Genomic DNA, 25,339 nt, shown 5'->3' with positions numbered 1-25,339 from the left:
AGGGTATTCTTTGACACTTATGGACATCACAGATCACTACCAGAACATCACATAAGTTTATTTCAGATGTAACAGCAATGTTAAAATTGACAAGTTTAATTCTTAACTGCACCAAGTAAACTTAGCCATTAAAGTAATTTTAAAGTTTTCCCTCCAAAAACTGAGGGAGCTTTTCTTTTCCACCACCACACACCAGTTTCCTAATAATCTCTTTTTGAAAGATTTTCAATTGATGAGTAAACTTTGAAGATATTTCAGAACTCCTTTCCTCAAATGAACACTAATCTGGACAAATTATACATTGCATAGATTTCTCTACAGATTCTTTTCTTTAGAACCTAAATGCAAATTCCATACAGTATAAATTTAACCTACTTGCCCCACTGTAAAAACTATCTGTCCTGAAAAATATGATGGATATATCCTGTGATCTTCCAGTTAACAGAATTACTGTTTTACCTCAAAGATTATTTTTTATCATATATCAAAATAATCAACTCAATATGGGGTATTACTGACTCATAGGCATACAAACTAGTGCCCAACTTCTACTTCTTCCAAATCTTCTTCTTGTATAAGTGGATGGAATTATTTAACACAAGTTTGATGTAGGATAGTTAACCCTTTACAAACACTCAGAATTTAGGTTAAATCTTTTAACTAGTGTGGAAAAAGAAACTAAATGACAGAAAGCCTACAAACTCAATTCAAACTTTAATATTTTTCCCTCTTTAAATAACAAGTACTTAATTGTCGTGAGGCAGCTATTCGGTTTTTGATAACCACATATAGGGATACATTCATAGGACTGCTTAGAAAGTCCAGGTGAAATGGATATAGAAATAGAGGCAGTGTCATCTCAGAAAACTCAGTTATATATCAAAATCTATTTTGATATCTGGAAGTTTACAAAAAGGCTGAATTCTTCACACTAATTACACTTCCTGTAACTCAAGCACTCTTTTCTTGTCAAGAGCAAGCTGAATCTTATCCACAAAGGTAAAGGTGCTTAATGCTAAACTTTTCTTCTAAGCCTACATTTGGATTGTTTAAGGAATTGATAATGAAGAAAACAGTGTGGTCTTTCTACATTTTTACTAATTTAAGATTAGAACACTAAAAATTCATTCACCAGCCATCTTCCTTTCTTATATTTTTCTTGGCACTCAAGACTATGGAAGTCTATTTTACTTTGTACTCTCACACTTACAAATAAAAACTTAAGGATATAAAGTGTGTACATTCTATAAAATAATATTGTCATTTAATCTATTTGGAGATGAGACTTTTATACCAGAATTTTACATGAGGATCAATATTACGAATCAAACTTCCTTAAAGTCAAATGACAGAAAACTCAAGCCCTGTGCATTGTTTGTAAAGTCTAATGAGAGCATTTCTTGAACCATCACTACTGACAAACCAAAAAATTCTAAATGTTGAAGATGGGGCAATGGGAGTAAAACACAAGTATTCCAGATGTCTCTCATAAAGTTATCAACCTGTTAAAGCCACTCTCTACGTGTCAGAAAATGTTCTGACAAAAACCAGTCTGTCAGTAGAGGAGGTCACAGTGATATCTGCATTATTAACACTTTATGCTTCTATCTTTCTTAGAAGCAATTTGTTTAACAATTCCCCTTATCCCAAATCCTTAAACTCAATATTGTAGGCACAGAGTATAAGCAAATCTGGGATGTTCTCCAACAGATAAGCAATAACGTAGCTATGTTATTCTCAAAAATACTGTTTAGATATTTTTTCCTATACAATCAAATGTTCAGTGGCCACACTTTCAATTAACAACCTGCATTAGTTGACATTAAATGCATTTATTGTGCCACAGTCCATCTAGGCTTCCTTTTAGGTATTTTTTTTTAATATGTTTACGAGAAAATACCTGCTTTAGGTTGACTTAGGGATACTGACCTATAAGGACATCAACTCCACTTTTAAGGTTAGACTATTATTGGGTTTGCTGAAGGAAAAAGGTTGGGGGAAAAAAAAAGATCACAACAAAGCTCTTTAGGTCAGTTAAAGGCCATATCTCTAGCTGGGAGAATAAAAAAAGTTTTTTTCACCAGCTCATACTCTAAAAATTAATGACTCTAATATCAATAGCAAAGAAAAACAAATCTTCTAATAACCAGCTCACTCATTAGCAAAAAAGCAGTTTAACTCAAATGCTTTCAGACCAAAATATAACACAACCTACCCAAACTGCCTCATCCATCAGTCGGGGAAAAAATTGCTTTAAAAACCTAAATAAACTTGATATTTCTTACGAAGATAAAAATGGTCCAACTTCTGAGAAAGTGCTCAGAAGGACTAAAGGTGGAGTGAAGGCAATGTCTAGGGATTAACATCCCACAAATAGTTTTTAAGAACCTAGAGTACCACAAACACACTAAACTTGTCTATGAATTACAGAACAAGATATTGCTGCTGCTTCTTTTTATCTTTAGAAATAAACAATATCTGTAGGCTCTGCCCTTCAATGTGAAAGCAGGAAATAAGGAAAAAAATAAAATTGAAATCATCTGACACCCAAATTTTGGGACCATACATTTTAACTGTGAAACTAAACAGATCTACCTTCTCCTTCTTTCAAGACAACCACCGTACACACACACACCAAAAAAAAAAAAAAAAAGAGAGAGAGAGAAAAAGAAAAACTAAAACAATCCAAACATGATTATTTTTAAAAGTCCTTGAAAGTATTAAAACTTCTAGAGGAAGAAAAGAAATGAGGAAAAAAAGGAACAAGTAGGGAGGAAAACTTAGGAAAGGCGGGGGACAGGGGCAGGGAATCAATGGGCCTCTCTTTTATTTGGCGACAAGCAAGTGCAAGAAAGTTCATTTGTAATTTGTTCAGTTGTCTGTTTTCTGCGCATCTGCATTCTGACCAGAAGGGACTTTGAGGTTTTTCTGAAGCACATGAGCATCTGCAGGCTCTATCCTCTTATAGTAGTTCTTCTTTGTCTCAATAATCTCAAAGCCAAACTTCCTGTAGAAGTCAATTGCTGACTCATTGCTGATCTGAACGTGCCTGAGATATAAAAGGTTATAAAGAAAGTAAATTAAAGTTTCATCAGCTTTTAAGTGTTCTCCACACAGAGCTTCAACTTTGAATTAGAATGTTATTTTTTTTGTACATTTTCTTTACAATCACAATCAACTAATACTATCAATTACCACTAATTGATGATTTTTTATTTTTAACTGAATTATTCCATTCGAAAGACGTGGCTAGGAGAAGAAGGCTCAGTAAGAATATTTAGTCTTACAGTTAACAAAGGGAAAACTAGCCCTACTTTTGCCAGTAAGCGGGGGAAAAAAAAGATTCCTGTAATTAAACATGGATTAAATAGCTGGGTGTGGTGGTACACAACTATAATCCCAGCTATTCCAGAGGCTGACGCAGGAAGATCAGAAGTTCAAGTGGAATCTCAGCAACTTAATGAGACCCTCAGTAACTTAGTGACATGCTGTCTCAAAATAAATAAAAAAGAACTGGAGATGTAGCTCAGTGGTAAAGTGTTCCTGGTTTCAATCTCCAATACAAAAAAGAAACTAAAGGTGGGGTGAGGTTTAGATAACCGTAGGCAGGAATCAGAGGCCATACAGACAAAAGCAGAAAAATAATGATAAAAAACTTTAAAACTAGGGTCTCAAATCTGTTGTCTTCCTTTGAAATGAAAGACACATGTTGAATTGGGGGGGGGGGGGTATTAGGGCCTAGCTAAGTGCTGAGGTTGGTCTTGCAATCCTCCTGCCTTGGCTTCCCAAATTTTCTAGGATTACAGATGTGTGCCACTGCTCCCAGCAAAAACAACATCAACAACAAAAAAATAAGAAATTAGAGCTTTCTCAATTACTCTTCAAAATAATACCATATTATTTAATATCTGCCATCACCAAACTGAATTACAATTACAAACATCCAGTAATAATCTTAGTCTTGTTCTTAATCTGCAGCCTTTTAAGAGTCAAATATAACCTCAGAGAATTACCTCTGATTTTGATTTTTTTAAATTGTAGTATAAATGGGCATATCACTGATAACCTTGAATGAATTGGAACAAACAGCAAGGCATGAAAAAAATAATATTAATAATATGAATGGTTTTAAATCTGAATGAATTTTAATCCTGACTTCATTTATATGACTTTGTAGTTCCCATCCCAATATAATGTAGCAATGTGTCTCAGATTCTTTATTTATTACTAAAACAAACCAAATAAACATTGTAACAAGTAGTCCAGTGCAGTGATACACTGCTAGCCTGTAATCCCAGCATTTTGGGAGGCTGAGGCAGGAGGATCACAAGTTCAAAGCCAATTTTAGCAATTTGACAAAGCCCTAAGCAGCTCAGCAAGATCCTATCTCAAAAAAAAAAAAAAAAAAAAAAAAAAAAAAAGGACTAGGGATAAATAAATAACAACAACAACAAAGCATTGTTACAACTACAGCAGGCCCCATCACATTCCGGGGTTCTGCTTCTACAGATTAACATATTAGGAAAGAAAATTGCATCTGAATGAACAGGTACACTGTATTTTCCCTTGTCATTCCCTAAACAATACAGTACAATAATAAATGTACACAGCACTTACATTATATTAAATATTATAAGTAATCTAATTGGATTTCATACAGGAGGATATCTGTCTTACGTAAATACGCTGCTATTTTATACAGAGGCTTGAATCACTCATATTTTGGTATCTATGAGGGGGACCAGGGGAGTGGGTCCTAGAAGCAATGTTATACAGGTACTGTGCAACAATCATTCCATGGTATTTTTTTAAGATACAGTAAGTGATCAGATTTTAAAATTTCTAGTAATGATTTTTATTGACATTTAAACTTTTGAGATAAGAACATTAAATATTATTTTACTTACAGATAGATGTTGTCAAAAGTGCCATCTTTTTCACAGATGTTTAGGACGTGATTTAGCATTTTAGTTCCTGTTAATAATACAAACAACAAATAAGTAACCTTAAAAGGCAACCTTTAAATTCTATACCTATTTGCCAACTGAACTACTTATTGGGACCTAATAAAATTTAAGAGGTAACATTAGACACTAAGAGATAAATATAGAGCAATTTTTTATACAAATATTTACAGATAGATATTTTTTTAAGTGGGGGGAAAATTAGACAAATCTATGGAGGGTTTTTCAATTGAATTATATTAGTAAACACTAGTTATTTTCACTTTATTTTATAAAATAAATAAACTGACTTATTATATCAAAAAGATTTAACAAGGTACTTAGGCTTTGAAGGAAGGAGGGAAAGTGCGAGGGAGGAAGGAAGAAGGAAAGAAACAATGAATTACCTATTCCTAGCCTTCTGTAAGGTGCAAGACATCCTAGTGTCATGATGTAAAGTCTCTTCTGATTCTGTGAATGATCCACCCTGCAGCATACTGCACCTACAGCAATATCATTGAAATAGGCTGCCATAGAAAATATAAAGACATAAAGTTCAATAGACAAAACAACACATTTAATCATTTTTTCTAAGAGACTAAGTTGTTATTATAAGCATTAAATTTTAATTAGCTATCCTATGAAAATCAATGGCTTCAAAAACCTCTTACATTGTCTCAGAAGGCTGTAAAGCTAAATCATTGGTAACATACAGGCAAACACTAAGTAATAAAGAATATTTAGTGATTCCATTTAAAATTCAAATATTCTATATTTTTTTTGAGAACCTGAAACACTCCATTAACCTCACTTGTAAAATAAAAAGACAAATTAGTTAAGCCTTCTTGCTCTAATAGTAACGGGTGAAGTTCAAAACTACAAATTTTAAAACAGAAATAAAGAAAAAAGCCATATCTTACCAAGTTTTGCTAGCTCGCCAACCTCCAGCACATCCTTGTAGAACTTGTCATTGTAGCTGACTGGAAAAATGACCTGGTTCAATCTCTTCAACTGTTTAATATTGTGTGGTGTTACATCTCCCAACTCGATCCGGCTACTGGAACAAACCAATATGTACTCAATAAAATATAATTAGCTTCTCATTTATAAAGATAACATATTAAATGGGTATCAAGTTTTTTTTCATGATCGACAAATCCAACATTTTCATAATGACTTCATATCCCTAAAACTATTACCATTTAAGCAAATATGGCCAGATATTCAATACCAATTTTGCTAGTAACTTTCATACAAGGGACAAATATAGTATGCAACTATTAAGAAAGCCAGAATAATATCTTACAATGAATGGGAAAGATTTCCCTGTAGTTTACTATTCAAAAAATTAGATACAACTATTGATCAAAAAGAATGACACCTAATATTAGCAAGAGAAGTAGCAAATGGTATTCTTAAACCTTGCAGATGGTAAATATACAGTATCTCTTGAGAAAAAATCTAGTACAATGTACTGAAATAAGTAATCCTACTTCTAACATTTATCCCAAGAAAATAACTTGTGTAATAATTATGTGCCTATTAATTGAGAATAGTGGCCCTCCTGGGGCCACCTACTTCAAAGTCACAGTGGTGGTACTCAAAATTCACGTTCTTGGACATCCCACCCCACCTTTCAGGACCAGAATCTCTGGAAACAGAATCTATATTTTGAAAAACACAAGTTTGAAAAAAATTTTTTTTTATTTATTTATTTTTTTATTGGTTGTTCAAAACATTACAAAGCTCTTGACATATCATATTTCATACATTTGATTCAAGTGGGTTATGAACTCCCATTAAGTTTGAAAATTATCTATCAAGAATTGGGTCCATTTTTGCCCATCCCCGCCAGAGTTCTGTTTCTATTCTTCACACATGAATAAATCCTACTTCTGTCACTCTTGGGGGGAAAAAATTTCTACAAAAACTATGTAATCAAAAGAACTGATTCCATGGAAAAAGGGATTAAAACTAAAAAGTTTCATACAGTAACCAAGTTATTTTGCCTATAAAGCTGTTAGTTTCAGATTATAAAGGCATTCGAATCTAACAGCAATGAATTGCAAACAAGTATGCTTATTAATCATTTGTATCACATTTGGGGTGTGTTGGGCAAATGACTCAACAAGAATGTCTACATTCTACCATACTTAGAATAGTAAAAAGGAAAAAGCAAAGATAAAAAAGTGTTTACTGATAATGAGACTGATTAAAGTAAAGCATACTATATCCAAATTTCTGGCACAGAAATATGTTGTAATATAATTTTGTGGAGAAAAAAGTATATTCCACCTATATATTCAATACTCCAACTTTTGTTCATATCTACAGAAAAATATCTGAAAAGGATATTTTTAAATATATAGCACAAACTATAGGCAATTTTCTGGTCATACAAATAAATATGGTATTCTCCAAAGTATCTGACAACTGCATTGAATTCCCTGTGTAAGATTCATGTCTTCTTTAAGTAGGTTTCACCTCATTCATAATAACTTCTCCTCTTCATTGAAGCGTAGCTTGTTTTTTTCTTTTTTAAAACTGAAGTAAATTAGGGCTGGGGTTATGGCTCAGTGGTAGAGCGCTTGTCTAGCACATACAAGGCCCTAGGTTCAATCCTTAGCACCACATTAAAAAAAAAAACTGAAGTAAATTACATCTTGTACCAAACCCTTTCTTAACTGAAATCCACTGGGCTTACTGCCTTGCTGTCTACCACTCTTATTTTAAATATTCTGCAGATACTGGTATCATGTAAAATATAGGATTCCATTAAATAAGGAGATCACATCTTACCTATACCATCTTCTCTTTTAACTTCCCATAGTGCCACAAATTGGGTACAGTAATTTATTTTACATACAATATAGCTTCTCTTGATTATATTCAGAGATATCACTTAAACTACTCCACTGCATTTTCTTAAAATAAAAGTCTTAGCCTCTGTATTTTAAAAGTGACTGAAAAATACATTAAGTTTAAATTTAAACAATAATGAGTAACTAAAGAACTTAGGAACTCAAGCTTCTAAATGATAAGTGAAAAGACTATAGTTTTTAAAATTTGAAGAATGACCTCTTGGCAGTTACCAGGCTTCAAGTATATTTATAATTTTCTGAAGGATAATAAGTACTAAAAAAAAATTTTTTTTTCATTAGGCTTGGCAGATCAAGCCTATATTGAAGAAACAAAACTGAATCATTACAGTATAGCAGCTTAATCTTTCCTTGCTTAATTTTTTACAAGTCTTGTTTTTTTTTTTTTAGGTGCATAATCATAGAAATGACTTAGGAAGTGAAACTATTCTGAGGAACAAGACCAGAAATAGTTTGACATAGTCTCTCAGTATTTTTCTATATGCAAACATGTACTGTTTGGTAGCTGTCTGAAAAATTAATTAGATTCTTACTAGATGGTCAGAATATACTAGAAACAATTTCAAAGTGGTGACTAAAGGTACAACTGTCAGCAAAATTTAGCTTCAAATATAGTTTATTTTCATTAACATGATATGTCTAATTGAAATGGAATACTTCTGTAATCCTGATCACTTAGCTCCAAAATTATTTTAAGATGTGGATATTCTAAATATATCAGTAATATAATATCAACCTATAATTTAGCAAAGAACATGTGCAGTATTAAAGGCATAGGATAATTTCAACATAAGGGATATGTAGAAATGTCAAGAAAATGAGAATATCCCATGACTATAACAACCAAAAAGTAGAAGAGCTCCCAAAGTTTTTTGAAGTCCCAAATCTCTATTAGAAAATTAATATAAAAACACAGTTTCTAAGAACTCAGTGAATTTAAACTTTTCTTGAGTTCTTATTGTGGGAAGAGGTAAGATGTACAGTCTAAGGAGAAGGTAAAACATTAACAAAATAGTAATGGTGTATTTCCAAAATTGTAACCTGTTCGGTAAGGCTAAAATATAAATTACTCCATGGGTACATTAAGAAAGCTGATGTTGAAACAATTCTACAAGGGCCCTGCACATATTTTCTTGGTGATTTTATTCATTCCTATGACTTTAATGCTGCCTACTTCCAAATTTGTATGTAGCCTAAACTTCATTCAGAATTCCAAAATCTGATTCGAAACAACTCTAGTAACACTCCCCGCAAGTACATATACTGGAAACTAAAAATACGGACCCTTCCCCCAAAATGTCTAACCTGCAGTTTTCCCCATTTTTGTTGGTGGCCTCTTCATCCTTGGCTGTGTACTGCCCTTGCCTTCTTTTAGTCTTTGTCCAAATAACATCTCAAGAAAGCTTACTTCAACACAAATGGTTTTCTTATAATCTTGACAGGCTTTCTTTGTTTTAAATAAAGATATATATTTGTTAAATATATTTATTAATATACATTATATAAAATATATTTATTAAATTATATTTAGTTGAAGTTGGACACAATATCTTTATTTTATTTATTTATTTTTTATGTGGTGCTGAGGATTGAACCCAAGGCCTTGCATGTGCTAGGTGAGAGCTCTACTGCCAAGTCACAACCCCCGTCCTTGACAGGCTTTCTTATTAGGATTAAGTTGGCTTCAAAGTTTGGAAGTGTTCCTTCTTTTTTAGCTTTGCTCATATTTGCTTCAGGTATTTTCAGGTTGTTAATAGGAATGTTAAGTACTCAGGACTGTTATAAACTGTTGATAACTTGACCTCTGTATAATTCTGAAACATCCTTCATTTTCACTGATGATATTTCTCATTTTAAAGTCTGCTTTATTTATCACATAGACACAGCTTTCACCTAATCAATGATGCATGGTGTATCTTTTAGCAATTAAAAAAATTTTTTTTAAAACTTCCCCAAATCCTTAAAGTGCCATGTAAGCAGCAGCACTTACATAGTTCAAGACCAATCTGTACTACACATTGGGACTCTATTAATAAATTTAAAAAGTAAAAATAAAAAATAAAATTTCTTGTAAACAATACACACTCAAGTCCTACTCCTTTCATCTGACAATTAGAGTATCTAGTCCAGTCAAACTCTCAATGCAATAATTAATTCAATCAATCCAAGTCCACCAGCTGGCAATTTTTTGTACCAACTATTAGTCGTTTTTTATTTTCCACTTTTTTTGGCATAGGGGAATCAATTTTCTCTTGGCTTTTTTTAAACTTTAAATTCACTCTTTAGAGTGTATAGCTCTGAGTTTTGACAAATATGTAAAATCATGTAACCACTATTATACACATACATATAATCATGTAGTGAAATATGTAATAGTTCTACCACCCTAAGAACCTCCTACATATAACCATACCACTCCCAGGCAACCACTAATCTGTTCTTTATAATTTTGCCTTCGAGAATGTGACAAAAATTGAATCACAAAATACACAGTGCTTGTTTAGCTTTTCATTCAGCATAATTCCTGATACAACAGTGTATTCCATCCTTGTCAATGTTGAGTAGTATTTCATTTTATAGACAGATGTATCATACTTTGTCACTGCTATGCTACAGATTGGACCCAGGGCCCCTCACATACACAGAACTACACTCCTAGCTTTATCCTCTAGTTGAAGAGCATTATGAGTTTATAAGTTTTGAAGATTACAAAGTTCCATTAACATTTGCATATAGGTTTTTCGTGAATGTGTTTTCATTTCTTTTAATAAATACCAAGGAGTGGGAATGCTAAATTATGGGTAAGTACATGAGAATTCCAGTTGTTCTGTATTCTCACCAACACTGGGCATTGTCAACTTTAAACTTTATGCTGTTCTAATTAGTGGGTTAAGACATCTCATTGTGGTTTTTATTTATGTCCCTATATAACAAATGATATTGAATATCTTCTCGTGTACTTACTTTTTACCATGTCTTCCTTGGTTAAGTTTATGTTCAAATCTTCTGCCCATTTTTTAAAAAACTTAGTTTTTGTAAGCATCTTGTCCTCTATAAGTTATAGCTACATACATATTCTCTATGAGTCATTTCGCAAAAAATTTTTTCATTCTGTGGCTTTTTTCATTTTCCTGGGTTTTTTTAAAAATTATTTTTTAGTTGTAGTTGAACACGATATCTTTATTTTATTTATTTTTATGTGGTGCTGAGGATCAAACCCAGGGCCTCACACATGCTAGGCGAGCACTCTACCACTGAGCCACAATCCCAGCCCCAATTTTCCTGTATTTTATGGAGTAGGAGCTTTACATTTTGGTTGAATGTCTTTTGGGAAATACTTCTCAGGGTCTTACCTAAGAAATTTTTGCTTAACTAAAGGTCACAGATTATTTGATTAATTACAAAGATATGCAACTATCAACCTCAATTCAGCTTTGGAAGTGCTTATACAGTCAATCCTCTTTCCTACTCACAGTAAGCCACAATGTACAGTTTCTCTTAGTACAGATTTGCTGTTCCTGGACGTTTCCAACATGAAATCACATAATAATGTTATCTTTTACACTAGACTTCTTTCCTGCTGCATAATATTTAAGGTTTCCCCATGTTGTAGTATATTAGAAGCTCAATCCTTTTATTTCATTGTGGTATGAATATATATAACGTTTTGCTTATCTGTTTACCAGTTGATGAGCATCTGACAGATGTGTACTTCCTAGCTATTATAAATAAAGTTGCTAAGAATTTTGTATACAAGTCTTTGTACAGGTATATGCCTTACTTTTTTTCCTGAAAGTGGAATTGTGGGGTGGATAGCAGGAATGGTTTTTAAGAAACTACTTACTAAAGTATAATAATGGCTCTCAAAGGGTAACCATTTCCTAATCCAACGTAACATACATTATTTTACATGGAAAAAATGTATTTTGCAGATTAAGACCTTGATATATGAAAATTAACCAAGATTATCCAGATGGGTCCAAAGTCCTTAAGAACCAGAGATGAAGCCAGGCCCCACAGCCCATGCCTGTAATCTCAGGGACTCGGGCAGCTGAGGCAGGAGGATTGCAAGTTCAAAGCCAGCTTCAGCAAAAGCGAGATACTAAGCAACTCAGTGAGACCCTATCTCTAAAACACAAAATAGATCTGGGGATGTGGCACAGGTTGAGGTGCCCCTGAGTTCAATCCCAATATCAAAACAACAACAACAACAACAACACCCCCCCCCAAAAAAAATAAATAGAGATGACAACAGAGCACAGCAAAGAGTTCACACTGCTAGATTTGAGACGAAGAAAGAGCTTTGAGTCAAGGAATCTAGCTGCCCTTGTGGAAGCTGGAAAAGGCAAGGAAACGGATTCTCCTCTAGAGCCTTTATAAGAAATACAATCCTGCTATAAGAGTTTGATAGGGCTATTTTAACAAATTAACATAAATTTAGTGACTTAAAGCAACAAAACATATTTTCTCACAGTTCAGGAGATTAGAAGTCTGAAATTATGCTAAGGGCAGGGCCATGCCTTCTAGCCCATAGGAAAGAATTCTTCTAGTCTTTTTTAGTCTCTAGTGGCCCTATATATTTCTTGGTTCAAGGTAGTGTTTGTTTTCCACCTTCACATGGGTCTTCACTGAGTCTGTGTCCTCTCCTATTCTTAGACAGACTCTAGGTCAATGGATTCACAACCCACTCTAATCTAGTATGACCTTGACTTAATTTTATCTTTAAAGACTATATTTCTAAATAAGGTCACAGGCTGAGAATCTGGGTAGATTTGAATATTTAGTGGTAACTTTTAAATCACTAGATCTGCCAACACCTTTACTTTTAGCCCAGTGGAGCCCATTTCAGACATCTGACTTCAAGAACTGTAAGACAATAAATTTGTGTTACTTTAAGCCCTAAAGTTTGAATTGTTTCAGCAACAACAGAAAACTAATATACCACTTACACGTTTACAAAATGGCTACACAATTTATATTCTCACTATTAATGTATTGGGGTTATAACCCTCCAAGTTTTCCTACATTATTTTTTTTATTACCTGTTTCCAGTCATTCTAGCAATGTGACACTGGACACGCATTACTCTAATCATTACTGACACTGGGAATCTTTCTGTATGGTTACCAGTCATTTGTATATTCTTGGTGAAATGTTTAAGTTTTTTGCCCATGGCATAGACCTGGGATTAAACCTAGGATTTTGACAATGACTAAATTCGTAAGGAATTGAATTGTCTGTCTTAAGTGAGTTAAAATATATATTCTGGACATAAGTCCTATAATCAAAATTATAATTTTCAACTCCTCTGTTCCAATTGTGGCTTGTCTTAGGATTTTCTGCAACATCTTTGCAATCTATCTGTAAATCTAAAACAAGTTTAAAAAAATTTTTTTACACAATACCTTTATTTTATTTACTTTTATTTATAAAAAAGTCATAAGTTTTAAACTGTGCATCATCCTAATTAGCGAGATAAGTCTTGTGCCTTTTCACTCAGTCTCATCTGGGATATGAGTCATCCTTCTGTCCAAATTTTTTACACAATACCTTTATTTTATTAACACAGTGATGAGGATCAAAATCAGTGCCTTACACATGCTAGGCAATTGTTATACCACTGAGCTACAACCCCAGCCCAACAAGTTTATTTTATTTTTTTTTAAAGGATGATGAGGCATTTCAGCCAAATGCAATCAGTGGAGTGTAGGAATTTGATGTAAATAAATATTAAAAGGACATTTATAAGGCAGGAAAACTACAGATTAATAGTTTTAATCATATTAGCTATTGTAATTATGTTAGGAAAAAAACTTTTCTATTCAAGATTCATACTGAACTATTTAAAGGTACAGTGAGATAGTAGGTGTAGGATTTCCTTTCAAGCGTTCCGGCTGAAAAGGAAAGTAAGGGTCAAAGATGAAACAACATGGGAATCGACCCTACTACTTTCTAGAATTGAAAGATGTTGTTTATTGTCTGTTTTCTTTACTTTTATATGTGTGAAAATTTCCATAAAAAAACAAAGAAATACAAACACCACTCATTAAATAAAGCACAAGATACAGAATTTTGAAGTTAGGTTTTGTATCAACTTGGTGAGGAAAGAACAGACATGTTATTGGTGATATGAAAACTCATTAAAAAAAACAACAACACTTGATGCCTCATTTATTCTTTACTGTTTAAAAGACAAGCAAAAGGAGGCAAGAACTTCACATTTTTAACAAATAGTAACTTCTCAATCTCTAGCTGTACCAAGCTTTCACTTTGTGGGAGAAGCTGAGTAAGAGAATGAGTCTTCCATTTAGGTACAGATCTCCCTTCCAAATACCTAAACCAAACATCTGAGATATGTATGTATACTGATGTATGTACATATGCGTATGTGTGTGAGGGGATATGTGTATGTTAATATATATATATATATATATATATATATATATATATATATATATATTCTCCTAAGGTGCTGTGGATGGAATCTGGGGTCTCCACTGGGCCCTAACCCCAGTCTCTAGACATATTTAAAACAGGAAAAAGAACACAGAAAACTTGTTACATGTCTAAGACATGAGAGTATGAGATTCAGTGACATATTTTTCATTAGATTAGTGTCAAACACTCTAAAGGGAATACAGTTAGCTTTTTATATGAAAGACTACCTCTTTATACATTACTTTTAGAGTTGTTTCCTTGAACACAGAACAGATATACCATAAAGAACATGTGAGTTTTAGGGGTAGAACAGCAACCTATAAAGATGTTGGAAAAAAATTTTCTAGAGTAGGAGAAAAATCCTGGAGAAGCAGTGTCACAAAATCCAATAGATTCCTAACCTGGGAATATATAATAACCTTGCTCAAAATTCACAGTGCAAACTTCCATCTTAGAATTTACTTTTGTAATAAATCTTGTTACATAAAACATCCATTTTAACACCCACTTAAATTATAGTAGTCCTCCCTTACCTTAGGTTTTGCTTTCTATAATTTCAGTTACCACAGTCTGAAAACATTAAGTGGAAAATCGCAGAAATAAACAAGTTATACGTTTTAAACTGTGGATCATCCTAATTAGTGATAAAAGTCTTGTGCCTTTTCACTCAGTCTCATCTGGGATGTGAGTCATCCTTCTGTCCAATGTATCTGCACTATATAGGCTACCTGCCAGTTAGTTCTTAGTAGCCATCTTGTTATCAGATCCCAGTATTGCAGTGCTTGTGTTCAAGTAACCCTTTCTTAGTAGCCTAATAATTCATCACAAGGCCTATCATTCATGTCGGCAATGTATCATCTCACGTCACAGAAGAAGGGTGATTATAGTACATTAGGATATTTTGAGAAGACTACATGCACAAGCTAGGTGCACTGGAGCACACCTGTAATCCCAGCAGCTAGGGAGGCTGAGGCAGGAGGATGGTGAGTTTAAAGCCAGCCTCAGCAACAGTGAGGCACAAAGCAACTCAGTGAGACCCTGTCTCTAAACAAATACAAAAAAGGGCTGGAGATGAGTGCACCTGAGTTCAATTCCTGGTACCCCCCAAAATAAATAAAAATTAAATAAAAAAATTTAAAAGTCCATATGCATAATTTTTATAATATTGTTAAAATTCTTGTTTTATTATTATTTTATTATTATGCCTAATTCATAAATTAAGCTTTTACCATAGGTATATACTGCATAGGCATAAAATAGCATATATCAGGTTCAATACTTTCTGTGATTTCAGGTCATTCACTGGGGTCTTGGAACATATACCCCGGGGATAAATGAGAATTACTTTAAGAAAAAAACATCCCTTATGTGTGATTTACAAAGCTGAGGAATCAGTACCAGAAATAAAGACTATGTATGTCCAATGTATCTGCACTATATAGGCTATGGTGGCCATGGCAAAAAGAATTAGGTCAATGGAAAAAGTATGCTATATGATTAGAGTAAATTTGACTTCAAATATTAATTATTTCCCCTAGTCAATTAGCACAGAATGCTACACTATAGTTCCAATTTATGTGTAACAGCAATTTATGTGTAAGAGGACCTGTGATTCAAATTCAAATCTGTCCCTGCAATGTGGGATTAAAAATGTACAATGATGGTTTGCCTTCTGAAAAGAGTTCAAGTTAACAAGGTAGACCATTTATCAGTAGTTTAAGACTTCTATTCTGTACATAAGCCTGAAAGTTTGCCTAAAAGCCGAATCAGTCAAATGATCACAGCTACTGACCCACAGTGTTTTTTTTTTTTTTGATTTTTAAATTAAGTTGGATGCTAAAACTTAAATGAGAGGATTTTACATAAAGCCTAAATTTGCAATTTCTCATTTTACTCATGTACATTACCAGCTCGTTCCTACTGGCATGGGAGTTTACAACTCTTAGAAAACTGAAGACAGCGATTACTAAAGGAACTAAAATATCTTAGCTCAAGTAAATCCATGTGACATTATTTTTTTCTTGATTTCAAAGCTATAACTATCAAATCCCAAGTCATCTTCATATAGCAATCCTTATACTATGGATCCAACTGCAGGCAGACTGACAGAAACAAGAAAGAGCAACTACAATGGCACTCAGAATTCTCAATTAAGTCCTCAGATCTGAAATAACCGTATACATCTACATAGCCTATTAGCTAGTAATTTGTGTCAGCATAAGACTAGTCTGTTATTCAGTCAAATCTTATAACCATAATCTTTGGGATTAGAATATGGAAATAGGAAACTTTTATTTTTGGTTTAGTAAACAAGCTAAGTGACAAAATGAGATAATGTCTCCCCACGTTTAGCATAGCAACATAAACCATAACAAGCATTTGAATGTTCTGAGTGTCAATCATGCCGATGATTTCGAATTTAGTGGCATTATACTGAAAGGCCACAAGATGGGGATGATTCCACAAAAATGGGTTTCTGTGCAAAGTATGACTTTTAAAGTTATATAGTAAAAAGTGAAAATAAAAAAGCAAGCTCAAAACCTGTTTATGCTATCAATGGGTATAGCATACCTTGGCACAAAATTTTAACTATACGGTCACTTCTTGCACTCTTTGACCAGAAAAAACTCGAAAACCATTGGGTCTATTCCCCCTTCATTTTACAGATGATAAAACCAAAGCCCTGAGAGACAAATAAAATCTGTAGTTTTATAGACAGTTATCAATAAAGCCAGAATCAGGCCTAGGTCTAGGAATTTCCATTTTAGTACAAGATCAGTCATATCATGTTCCCTCAAAGAAGTCATGAATTCTCAAAGTGTGTGTATTGGGGAGAGGTGGGTAAGAGGTGTTAATCTTATGTGTAATGATAATGGTGCAGTTGTATAAAACTCAAAGTTTGTCTACTAGCAAGAATCAAATTATGACCATGGTCCTCAGAATAAAAAATTTCGAACAGGTAGATAATTTTTTCTTAGCTGGCAGTAATCTTGTTCTAAACTCTTGCTTTCAGTAATTACATGAAAGGGTTAACTCCTCTAGAGAATTTCTTCTTCCACAGAAAAGCCCATTCAAAATTTCTCAAAGCACAGCTTAAATACTAACTGCTCACGGTGCCTTAACCTGTCTCCCCAGTCTTCTACCCATAAAAAATTTATTACTGCTTCTGCCTTTCCAGGACACATTTCAGTACTTCCATAAGCATTTATTTTTATACTTTGTCTTTTCTTCTAAACTATAATATTTAGAGCAAGTCCCCAATATTTCAAAGAATCACCAAATTATTTTCAGTAAATACAAGAACTCTAGACCTTAATATTAACTGATCAGACTCTTATCATATCATCTAGATTTCAGAGTAGGGTTTCTCAATTTCAGTACAACTGACACTTCAGGCTAGATAATTCTTGAGAGAAAGCCTTCCTGTGCATTGTCGGATGTTTAGCAGCATCCCTAGCTATTAGATGCCAAAACTCTTCAAGCATTTATCAGTAATTAGGGAGGAGTGCAGGAGGAGAGGTTTGCTCCTGGTAGAGAATCATTGTTCTACATGTTTAGCAGCATCAAAAAAGTGGTAGTATGGGGGTTGGGGTTGTGATTCAGTGGCACAGCGCTCACCTAGTGGCTCTGGGTTCATTCCTCAGCACCACATAAAAATAATAAAATAAAGGTACTGTGTCCAACTACAACTAAAAAATAAATATTAAAAATACTTATTTTTTTCATATAACAGTCAAAAAATAAGACCAATATACTCCATATCTATACATGCATAAATCTTTAAACAAAAACAAAGTGGTAGTGGGTGGACTGCTTTCCTAATTGTTAAACTGCAAGAATCAGAGGTGTAAAAAAAAAAAAAAACCCTCAGAAATTATTTGGTTAATTGCTAATGCTAAATACACACATGGACACAATGTACTCAAGGCCTTTACCTAAAAAGAATTAATTACTCTGTGAAAAAAATTTCCATTATCATCCACATATTAAATTAGAACTCCTTCTGAGCTATGGTTTTACCTTTATTACCAAGTAAATGTTAATGTCTTTATTTCCAAATCTTAGCATCCAAAAATGTATTCCTTAATGCTTATTGGTTATTTGCACAGGAATCTCAAAATCAATTCAAATTACAAAAAATTAGAGCATCTACCTCTATTCATATCTGTCTTCATAAATAGATCCATCATTCATCCAATATCGAAATTTAATTCTGATGTATCCTTATATCCTTTTACAATTCTTATTAGTTTTGCTTCCTCAAATACCATCATAACCTATTCTTATACCCTTTCTCTTAGCATCATAATTCAGGCCACTATTTCAGCCTTAATTTTAAGAGCCTAATGAAGGAGAATAAGTCTAGCACCTAGGAGATAGCCATCACAATGCAATGAGAATAATCTTCCTAAAATAAATAATCTTCTCTGCTCAAAATCTTTCAATAACTGTTGGGGCTGAAATTGTAGCTCAGTGGTAGAATGCTTGCCTAGCATGTGTGGGTTCCCGCCTCAGCACCACTTTGAAACAAAGACTTTTATCACCTAGCTACAGCTACTGATCTAGTTTCTCCCTACCACCCTCAACAACTTTTGGTCACATAAAACTACTAAAAAAATCCCAGAATCCACTAAGCTGTTTTTCATTCTTGGCTTATTTCTGCCTTTTTTTTTTTTTAACTAGGAGATTATAGATATCACATCATCTGTACAGGGATATTTTAATGATTAAATGAGAATCCATTACTTGGCCCAGTAGGAATATCAGGTAGCAGTTAAAAAAAAGAGTGTCATGAGTGAAAAGGACAAGAACAGGCACAAAAGCAAATAAGAGAAAGTGGTTTAAAAGAGTACACTTCAAATATGACTCCAAGGCTTTATTTCTTGGTATCGTAGAAAGTCAGTGCTAAACATCAGACATATATCATAGCAGTCATGGGTAGGTGTCAATAACAGCACTTTTTCCTGTAGTCTGAGAACTCAACAAAGCCATCAACACCTTAAATACCAACAGTAAATTAGAACTTGCACCTGAGTTAGAAACTTTGGTCATCATTGTTCAGGTTCAAGTCTTTCTTGTTAAAGAATGAAACCAAGACCCAGAGATCCAAGAGTCTCATTATAATAACCCTATTTCTAGCTATCATTTGTGGCACACTGAAATAAAACTTGGTGGCATTCTAGATAGGGCAGAGAGGTGAAAAGGGAAGGGAGGGGGTATGGGGTTAGAAATGATGATGGAATGTGATGGACATTATTATCCAAAGTACATGTATGAAGACACAAATTGATGTGAATATACTTTGTATACTACCAGAGACATGAAAAATTGTGCTTTATATGTGTAATAAGAATTGTAATGCATTCCACAATCACATATAAATTTAAAAATTAATTTAAAAAAAGAAAAAAAAAATAGAACAAAACATGGTGCCTTTTAGTTAAATGATGTTTGTATTACAGTTAAGTTTCCCTTATATAATAAACTACATAGACTAGAAGGGGAAAAAAAATCCAAATATACCTTAGAATTTTCCTTCAGGCTAGCTGGGTCAACTGACATCACTCTTTAACAAAAATTTACTAATCTGAATGTCTCAACCTCATTTTCTAAACAGCAGTGTCTTTGACTGTTTTGTAATTTCAAGTCTGCGCAATCTGTATCCCAATTAAAAACAATTTTATAAACAAATAAGTCACAAAGATATATAAATACCAGTAAAAGTAGAAAGTATCCCAACTTCACCAAGTAATGAAATTTTCAAAAATAAATAAATAAATTTATCCATTTATCACCTAATCAGCCAAGTAAAAGTAGAGTTAAGGCTATAAGAATATGTACTCAAAACACACTTGTGGGCTGGGATTCAATGGTAGAATGCTTGCCTAGCATGTGAGGCCCTGGATTCGATCCTCAGCACCACATAAAAATAAATAACTAAAATAAAGGTATTGTGTCCATCTACAACAACAAAGTCAATATCACAATTGAAACAAAAATTTATAAAACTCTTGGTTGAAATGGTAGCCAACGTTTTCATCCATTTTCTTAAGTTTTTTGCAAATTTCCTTTCCCTTCTGAATCTGACCTTGGGAGAAAGAAAGGACATTCTCATAACAGGGCTAACAGTATAAACTGCTACTTTAGGAGGGCAACTGCATCAGAGCTTTAAAAAATGTATTTTTTGATCCAAAAATTTTATTCCTAGGGAATTATCCAAAAGAAATAATTAAGGATGTTTGTCAAGTAGTTTTATGAACAAGCGTCCACTACAGCACTTAGGGGAATAAGACAAGAAGCCTCAGGACTTAAAAAACAAGGTTCTCCCTGAAGAACAACTTCAATAATAACAGGCAGAACAGAGGTTGCACTAGCTCAGGAAAGACAAATACACAATTCTGATTATGCTCCTCACCCATGGCAGTCAAGATGACTGGAACACAAGACTTTAAACAAAAACTAGGAGTGGCATCAGAATCCTTTCCCAGAGTATAAATAGCCATAAATCAACTGTTGGCCCACAACTTGAAACATTTAGACATGTCTATCATCTGAGAACTATATTCTAAGGGAAGAGATCATGTTTTACACAACTTTGGTTTGTTTGTTTGTTTGTTTTTGATACTAGGAATTGAATGCAAGGGTGCTTTACTGCTGAACTACATCCCCAGTCCTTTTTATATTTAATTTTGAGAAAGGGTCTTGCCAAGTTGTGGAGGTTTACCTGGAATTTGCCATCTTCCTGCCTAAGCTTTCAGAGTCTCTGGGATTACAGGTGTATGTAACAGGTCACAACTTTGGTTTTAAGGGTCTAGCACAGCAATGTCTAATAGAAACCTAATTTTAGTTACATACATAATTTAAAATTTTCTGGTACCTATATTAACAAGCCAAACAGGAGAAATAATTTCAACATATAATAAAAACAGAACATTAATAATTTATCTTTTTAAAAAACCCTTTTCCAGGGTTGGGGATGTGGCTCAAGCGGTAGCGTGCTCGCCTGGCATGCGTGCGGCCCGGGTTCAATCCTCAGCACCACATACAAAACAAAGATGTCGTGTCTGCCGATAACTAAAAAAATAAATATTAAAAAATTCTCTCTCTCTCCCCCTCTCTCTTAAAAAAAAAAAAAAAAAAAACCCTTTTCCACAATAAGTTTTTGTAGCATACCTCAATTCAGATGTTAATTTTGCTGGGAAATCATTCATCTATATTTACATTTCATGAAATCTAAATTAGATCTACATATACAAGGTGTGTCAAGCATTCTTAAAATTGTCCAATAACTGAATTTTTAAATTTTGATTTAAAATTTTTAATTAAACTTAAAAACTCAGTTACTTAGCCTCAAAAGGCACATTTCAGCAGCTCAATTGCCAACTGTTTCAGCTACAACTATAATGGACTAATATTTTGCTATTGAGTTAGGGACTGAATTAATTGACAGAAAAAAATCACACTACTGAGGGCAACACAGGATTAGTCACCTGTGCACACAACTGTATAGACAGGAGGCATACTTCCTATTATACAATGATTCCATTCACAGATGTAAGCAACTGATTTTCCTATTATTTATAGTTGTACCTGATCACTAGACGAAAACAGATTTTATTTTAATTTTCTGTATTTCTTTTACACCAGGTTAGCACATTACAGACTTTTTAAAAAGTTCTTTTAAAGTCATTTTTTATATGAATGTATCTTAATACAGCAAAGGGAACATCAAAAAGTAAAGTATTTGTTAAAATTCAATCTCTCAGCCAACAAACAACAAATTATTGATTTCACAGTAGCAAGAGTAAGAATTGCAGGTTTATAAAGTTATCAAATGCTACTTCAGCCTGACTGGCTTTTTTCCCCCCTGACAAAAGAGCAATATAATCTTATTGACACATGGCAAAGATCACTAATTGTGTTTATGGCCCAATGATTTTTCACACACAACACAGACACACACACACACACACGTATGTATGTATGCATGCATGTATATACACATCCTATGTGACCAATATCCAGAAAAAGAGAATATTTCCAGCACCCAAAAAACTCCCTGTGCCCTTTCCTAGTCCATACACTATCAGTGGTAACTGTTACTCTAAATTCTCCAACACAGTTTCATCTCTGACTAAAGAATCTTATATTTTAATTTTATTCAAAATAGTTACTTTTTAGCTTTCTTTTCTATTACATTAATGACCAATTACATTGCCGCCCCAGTCACAGCTATCTACAGCGTATTTCTTGCTTGACTATCATCTTCCCTAGTGAGGAATAACAAACAGATCAAAAATAACCAGTTTATGTTAGGCACAGTGGTCCACATTTGTAATACCAGCAATTCACAGGAGGATCTCAAGTTCAAGGTCAGCCTGGGCAACTTAGGAAGACCCTGTCTTTAAAATAAAGGGGGTGGGGGTGGGCCTGGAACAGGGATGTAGCTCAATGGTAAACATGAGAACAAGCACCACTGGATTCAATCCCCAATAGAATCCCCCCACAAAATCATACAAATACATGCCAATACAACAGAATACTAACAGTAAAAATAGGAAGTAAAATCAGAAAATAAGTTTTAAAAATTTAAACAACAGGAAATACAGGTAATGATGCACAATGTTTAAATACACTGATAAGGAGTTGGGAGTCCTACAGTTTCCCATTTCCAGATATTTCTACTTAACTTACTGTCTTGTTAGATCAATATACAATATGTAGCAAATTAAGTTTCATACAAAAACCACATAATCAAGACCACTATTTCCCATAGGCCTTTCAAAATCAAGAGTTAAAAGACTGACTACATTGCACATAGTGATACAAGTTCTGAAACTCAAGGACTTCAACATCTTCTAAAGAATACAGTATATCTTAACTTCATTTCTTCAGCACCTTAATTATATACTAAGAAGCAACAACTTTTTTCAAGTCCCAACTTCCTGGGAGTGAGTGGGAATAAGGACTATTCCTGTGAAATCATCTTAAAATTTTTCATTCAAGAACATGATTCTAAGCTCCCAATCATAAGCAATAAGAACTGTGCTTATGGACTCTTAATGCATGGTTGCTGGCATAAATTACAGATTCAATAACTTTTCTCTAACACCGACCTCATTTCTAGAGATCTGCCTCCATCACACCACACTTAAATATCCATTTAAAATAAAAAGAGTATAATAAAGAGTATACTGCTTCATGAGTATATTAATTCAAAGTAGAAACTGGCCCCATTTCTATTTCCAAGAGAATTACCAGAAAGACATTACACCCTATGGAGAATGAGCTAGATTAAAGGTTTTGGATCAAAACATCCAGAACAATTTCTTGGATACTTGGCACAGTTTCAAAAATGGGAACTCTTCAGCCTCATTATTACTTTAAGAAAACACGATAAATATGTATTGAACATATGGAAAAAAATACAAAAAAAAAATGAGTTGAGACAGCACAGCATCTACACTCAAGTACTGTGTATCAGAAAACAAACAAACAAAAAAAGAGACTCCCCAAATATGCTGAATCAAAGTAAAATAGCCCCAACTTCCTGGATCACGACCCAATTGGGAAAAATAATTTCAAGACATACAATTCAACACTGAAATGGATCTCGGGTATTTAAAGCAAATCAGAGTAGGAAAACATGTTACAGACCTAAAACCAAATAAATAAACTTCCTTGGAATCTCTTCTACATTTCAAACATAAATAGAGATAATATTTAAACCTTAATTTTAGGCAGTATGAAGTTACTCCATAAAGTGACTTACTTCATCTTCAAAAGAGCTGCTGAATAGTTTGAATAGTTTAGGTAACTTAAAGCATAATTATAATCCTTCAACCGATTTACGATAGTAAGAAAAAAAAATTTTTTTTCAGGCGTCAGAGAAAGCTTTTACAAGGTTCTCTTTCTTCCTCTGAGGATTCTAAAGGCAAGCTCCCAAATACTCATTTAAGCAATTCTATAATGTAACTAATACTGTAAGTATATAATTTAATGGCAAGAAGACATGGTATGCAAACGGAAACAGTTAAATCAAAATAATCCCTAATTTTATTCAAGAGAGAGAAAAAAATCGAATCTTAACTTTGTCAACCATGCTGAAGAAAGCATAGTAACCCAGAATCCCTTCAGAAGCACTTAGGGGGCAATTACCAACTGCTGAAGCAATAGCTCCACCTACTGATTCACAATACTTCCTTAAACATTTTGGCACCCCAAGTCTACACTGTTTGAGCTCATTCCCCCTCCTCCACTCCCTCTGACCCAACCCAAATCTAGTTGAGTCACTAGCTCTTAATACTCATGCCCATGCTCTTTATTCCAATTCCTTCTCCCGCCAGAAGGTTCTGCACGGACCCCAAATGCGAATGAAATGGAAAGGTGTCAAAGACTGTAGTTCCAGTTGTTAAGCATGGATCTGGATAAGAGGACAACCTGACCATTGCACCAGAAATGGGCCGGAGGTGGCTCAGGAGTCCGCTCCGGGGTAAGAGGCCCTAGGCGCCTCACAATAGTTTTTCCTTCTTGCCCCTACCCAGCCACACTTATCCTCAGGACAAAATCCTAGGTTCACCACTCTTGCCACCGCTAGCCCTTCAGCCCGCCAACAGCCTTGGTCGCCTCCGCCTCCTCTAGGAACAGAGGGAAGAGAGAAGCCTGGAAATCTCCCTTCGCCCGGTCATCGCCCTTAGTTTCTCCCCTTCTTCGCAACACTCCCCCTACACGGGCCCGGGCCCCAACACCCTGCCCGCCGGGCCCTAGCAGGATGCCCTTCCTCACCCTTTCATCTTCCCCGCCTGCTGAGGCCGTCGTTACCACCGCTATCAACGCCGTCGTCCTCGCCGCCCCGAGCTCTCGGCGCCCTCAACCCCACAAGCCGGCCTCCTCGCCTAGGGCACAGAGCTGAAGGGGTGACGGAGGCCGCGAAAGTCGAGGGCGGCCCTGAGTCTCCGAAGGGGGCGGGGGTGTCTCCAGCAGCCGCGCTGGTGCCGCGGCTTCTTCACACGTGCACTCAGGGCACTCAGCTCCCGCCCGCCGCCGCCGCCAGCCGGACCCGCCGCCAGCCGGACCCGC

General features: G+C 34.5%; 1 protein-coding gene across 2 annotated transcripts; it reads right to left on the bottom strand.

Moving 5' to 3' along the window:
* Nucleotides 1-33: 33 nt before the first annotated feature.
* On the bottom strand, nt 34-25,339 carry Naa50 (N-alpha-acetyltransferase 50, NatE catalytic subunit). Of its 2 annotated transcripts, none has more exons than XM_046425165.2 (5): nt 25,046-25,339; nt 5,864-6,000; nt 5,351-5,470; nt 4,908-4,974; nt 34-3,049 (listed from the first exon to the last, which is right to left on the bottom strand). In XM_046425165.2, exons 1-5 carry the CDS (start codon nt 25,051-25,053, stop codon nt 2,872-2,874), a joined length of 510 nt encoding a protein of 169 aa, XP_046281121.1. In that variant the 5' UTR covers nt 25,054-25,339; the 3' UTR covers nt 34-2,871. The 2 variants fall into 2 exon arrangements, with proteins under 2 accessions (XP_046281121.1, XP_046281122.1); XM_046425166.2 differs by having other exon boundaries at nt 5,864-5,997.

Source organism: Marmota monax, unplaced genomic scaffold (assembly GCF_021218885.2).
Source record: "Marmota monax isolate L192 unplaced genomic scaffold, Marmota_monax_Labrador192_F-V1.1 WCK01_AAM20220418_F8-fsc00119, whole genome shotgun sequence".
Lineage (NCBI taxonomy): Eukaryota > Metazoa > Chordata > Mammalia > Rodentia > Sciuridae > Marmota > Marmota monax.
Note: the sequence above shows the minus strand (reverse complement) of the source record. Positions and strands in the feature narration are given on the sequence as shown.

Excerpts from the sequence above, each read along its gene's own strand:
- Naa50 (XM_046425165.2), bottom strand. Across the intron at positions 5,471-5,863 it reads TGGCGAGCTAGCAAAACTTG|CCTATTTCAATGATATTGCT; the intron begins GTAAGATATGGC and ends TTTCTATGGCAG. Across the intron at positions 3,050-4,907 it reads ACTTTTGACAACATCTATCT|GCACGTTCAGATCAGCAATG; the intron begins GTAAGTAAAATA and ends TTTATATCTCAG.